Below are 4,283 nucleotides of genomic sequence, written 5' to 3'. Positions count from 1 at the left end.
TGGCATTACCAACCATTTGTACAAACCTTGGTTGGTTTTGAATGCGGTTTTCCACTCGTCCCCTTCCTTCATTCGGACCTGGTGGTAGACGCTCTTGAGATCATTTTTCGAGAAAACGCTTAAGCCGCTTAACTCGTCGAGCATGTCGTCTAGCCTCGGTATAGGGTGCCGATATTTGATCGTGATGTTGTTCACGGCCCGACAGTCGACGCACATGCACCAAGAACCGTCTTTCTTCGCCACGAGTAGGACAGGGACGACACATGGGCTTAGACTCTCTCGAACATAGCCCTGGGACATGAGCTTAGACACTTGGCACTCCAACTCCTTCGCTTCTTCCGGGTTGACACGATACGCGGGCCGGTTCGGTAGTTGAGCTCCGGGCACGAGATCAATCTGATGTTCGATGACTCGAATCGGTGGTAAACCTTCGGGCAACTCGTCCGGGAACACGTCCGCAAAGCGTCGGAGAACGTCTCGTATCACGTCCAGTAAAGCGTCCATCGAACCTTCGAGCCCTTCAACCAATAAATCTCAAAAAACCATCAATAAAACTTGGTTGGAGTCCTTAAGGGACTTTCTAACATCACTAGATTGAATTAGCAAGTTCGTTTTAGAGTCTGAATCCTTAGACAGTTTCGATTGCATTTCATGAACTTGTGTGGGGCTCAACGGTTTCAAACAAATACGCTTATTATCATGAACAAAAAACTATTGGTTGGTGTGGCCGCAGTGAGTGGTCCTTTTGTCAAACTGCCAAGGACGCCCCAAAAGGAGGTGGCTAGCTTTCATTGGAACCACATCACACAAGACTTGGTCTTTGTAAGGACCCACACTAAACGGAACCGTGACTTGTTCTTTCACATGAATCATGATCTTGTCATTCAACCATTTGAGTCTATAAGGTCGAGGGTCGTTTGTGCTGCTAAGGGACAATTTCTTGACCAGACTAGAACTAGCCACATTAGTGCAAGATCCACCATCGATGATCAACCCACAAACCTTCCCACTTATAGTGCAACGAGTGTGGAAGATGTTGTCATGCTGGCTCGCGTCATCGGCGGTCTCCGCGCTGGTGTTGAGGATGCGTCGGATCATCTGGAGTTCTCCAACGTCCGGTTCGGCTACGGCCTCTTCTAGCTCCGCTTCGGCTTGATCATATTGCGCGCATTTGGACACTCACGAGCGTAAAGGCCTCGTCCTTGACACTTATAGCAAACAATGTCTCGGCTCCGGACGTCATTGGTGGTGCGTCGCGGATCTTGACGCTCGTTGGTGGCCGGCTTCTTTGTTTTGAACCGGGAATCGACGTTGGCCGTTCTAGGCTTTTCTTGTGGCCGGCTCGAGATTGACGCATTTGGAGACCAGTTTGGAACTCCTTGAGTTCTGGTACGACTTACGGCGGCGTTCTTCTTTTTGATTTGACCCTCAATTTGCACCTATAGGTGCAGCAGCTCTTCAAAGCCTTGGTAAGGCTGGCGTTCGATCTTGCGTGCAATCCGGTCTTGTAAACCGTCAAGGAACTGCGCCATGAGGGATTCTTCAGTGTCTTCGACTTAGAGCCGATTACATAAGTGCTCAAACTCCTCGAAATACTCTTCAACAGACCGCGAGCCTTGAGTGAGCCTCCAAAACTTCTTTTGGAGCTCTCGGTGGTAAAATGGGAGGATTGCTTGCCGCATGTAGAATTTGCTTATAATCATTCTATGCATTCTGCGACTAAGTTTTCTCCATTTGAAATTGTTTATGGGTTCAACCCCACTTCTCCTTTGGATCTAATGCCTTTACCTTTGAGTGTGAGAACAAGTCTTGATGGCAAGAAAAAGGCCGATTTAGTTAAACAGGTTCACAAAAAGGCTAAGGAGAATTTGGAGGCCCGGACGAAGCTGTATGAGAAATATGCGAACAAAGGGCGTAGAGAGGTCATCTTCAATGAGGGTGATCAAGTGTGGGTTCATCTTCGGAAGGAGCGTTTCCCGGAGGAGCGAGCATCCAAGCTAATGCCGAGGATTGATGGACCATTCACCGTGCTCAAAAGAATCAACAACAATGCCTACCAACTCGACCTCCAAGGTAAGTACAAAGTTAGTGGCAGTTTCAACGTTTCTGATCTTCTTCCTTATTGTGTAGATAATTCGGATTTGAGGTCAAATCCTTTTCAAGTGGGAGAGGATGATGAGATCATGGACGGCTCAAACGAACCAGACGGACCTAAGGAGCAGCTCAAACCTGAGGAAGCACCGGAGGAGCAGCTTGAACCAGAGGAAGCACCGGAGGAGCAGCTTGTACCAGCGGAAGCAGCGGAGGAAGCATTAACAGTTCCGGCGGGTCCTATAACAAGGTCACGGTCCAAGAGGTTCAACCAAGCCATCACTGGACTACTCAAGGAGCTAGACAAGAACCAAGGAGCTCAAACCACTATGACGTTGCTCACAGCTCAAGGTGCTCGGTAAAGGGTAAAGTGTTGCTTTGGTGCTCTTTTTCCCTTGGTCAAGTTTTGTCCCATTGGGTTTTCTTGACAAGGTTTTTAATGAGGCCTAAGTAACATTTTCAAGCCCCTTTGCCAGCCCAATTCGTGGTCCAAGGTTCCCCACAAAGGCCTTGGCCCATTTTCTATCTCTTTCTCATTCAAACTTTGCATTTATTGCTTTGTAATTTCCAAGACTTTGTGCATGAGCTTGCATGAGTGTGGACTCTTGCATGAGCTCCACCTCTTCTCTTCTAGATCCTTCTCCTTCGTCCCCCTTCTCCTATTTAAAGACCATGTATCTCTTCTTTGTTTCTCATCAAACATTTTAATCAAAAACCTCTTTCTACTTGTTTGATCTGAGAAGTGTGTAATATCTTCTCAACTTGTTTTCTTCTTAGTGAGTTATATCTAAGTTGAACTCGAGCCTGAAGTCTAAGAGATTTTCATCTCTCTTGGAAGTTCACTTCATTCCCCTTTTCATCCGCTGCATCATTTCACCATTTCATCTTCTTCGATCCGCTGCATAATCAACCCCCTTCACCTTCCATTTGTCCGATCTATTGCATCTTCGGTCTCTTGATCTTCATCAGTCCGATCCATCTCCTTCAAAGCCTTGCAAGTGTGTTCTTGGGAGCAGATTCCTCACCAGGAGTCTATCATGTTGTATCAGAGCAACCACTCTGTAAACAGGTTTTGAATTCCAATCGTCACTTTTCTCTTATTTTCAGATCTGTCGTTTCATCTTGCGAGAATTTTATAAAATGTTTTACTCGTTCAAAAATTATAAACTCAACTGCTTTAGAACCAGGAACGAGTCTAGTTTTTTTGAAAATTAATTTGAGAATTATTGGATTCGTTTTCATAATTTTCCCAGATCTGTTTTCATTTACGTGTTTTTAGAACTATTTACTGGTGGATCTTTGTTTTTCTTTTCAGGTACCATGGTGACATCAGAAGAGGAAGAGTCATCTACATCCAGTCTTGAAAGGAAGATCCTTAAGTCAGTCACCGCAGCTATGTCAACCATGCTTGATGCAAGACTTGGCGTTCTACACTTGAATCAACCCAACCCGGAAGCAAATCAGCGTCAAAGACAGAACCAGGAGGAACCAGTGCAAGACGACGAGACCAGGCAGTACTATAGCTACAGTTCTTCACACAGCAGTCAGCGGAGGCGTCGACGTGAACGTCCAGTACCAAGAGATCCGTTGGGAGGTCTTAAGTGCAAGATCCCTGCCTTTCATGGAACCAGCAACCCGGATGCCTACTTGGAGTGGGAGCAGAAAATCGAATTAATCTTTGTGTGTCAAGAGGTCATCGAGGTCAACAAAGTTAAACTTGCTGTTACCGAGTTCTACGACTATGCTCTAAGTTGGTGGGATCAGCTTGTTACCAGCCGCAGACGTACCGGAGACATGCCAATCGATACATGGAACCAGCTGAAAGCCGTCATGCGAAGAAGATTTGTGCCAAGTTATTATCACCGCGATCTTCATCAACGTTTGAGGAACTTAGTTCAAGGAAGCAAGACCGTCGAAGAGAACTTCAAGGAAATGGAAACCCTATTGCTAAGAGGTGATGTTCACGAAGATGGAGAAGCTATGATGTCACGATTCATGGGAGGTTTCAACCGCGAAATCCAAGACCGTCTAGAAACCCAGCACTATGTGGAAATTGAGGAGATGCTTCACAAAGCAGTCATGTTCAAACAGCAAATCAAGAGGAAGAACTCTCGATCCAGCTACAGCACCGCTAAGACCAGCTACAGCTCAGGTAAATCAAGTTATCAAAAGGAAGACAAGCCCGGCTACCA

At 46.2% G+C, this 4,283-nt stretch overlaps 1 protein-coding gene across 1 annotated transcript in view; it reads left to right on the top strand.

Annotated features, from left to right (window-relative positions):
* The window catches only part of LOC104748876, a 7,676-nt gene continuing 6,888 nt past the window's right edge, over positions 3,496-4,283 (top strand). The window contains exon 1 of the mRNA XM_010470457.1: positions 3,496-4,243. Coding sequence (XP_010468759.1) covers positions 3,496-4,243 — 748 coding nt within the window. The remainder of the gene's footprint in view (positions 4,244-4,283) is intronic.

Source organism: Camelina sativa, chromosome 15 (genome assembly GCF_000633955.1).
Source record: "Camelina sativa cultivar DH55 chromosome 15, Cs, whole genome shotgun sequence".
Taxonomy (NCBI): Eukaryota; Viridiplantae; Streptophyta; class Magnoliopsida; order Brassicales; family Brassicaceae; genus Camelina; species Camelina sativa.
The sequence above is the reverse complement of the archived record's forward strand: the minus strand, read 5'-3'. Positions and strand labels throughout refer to the sequence as shown.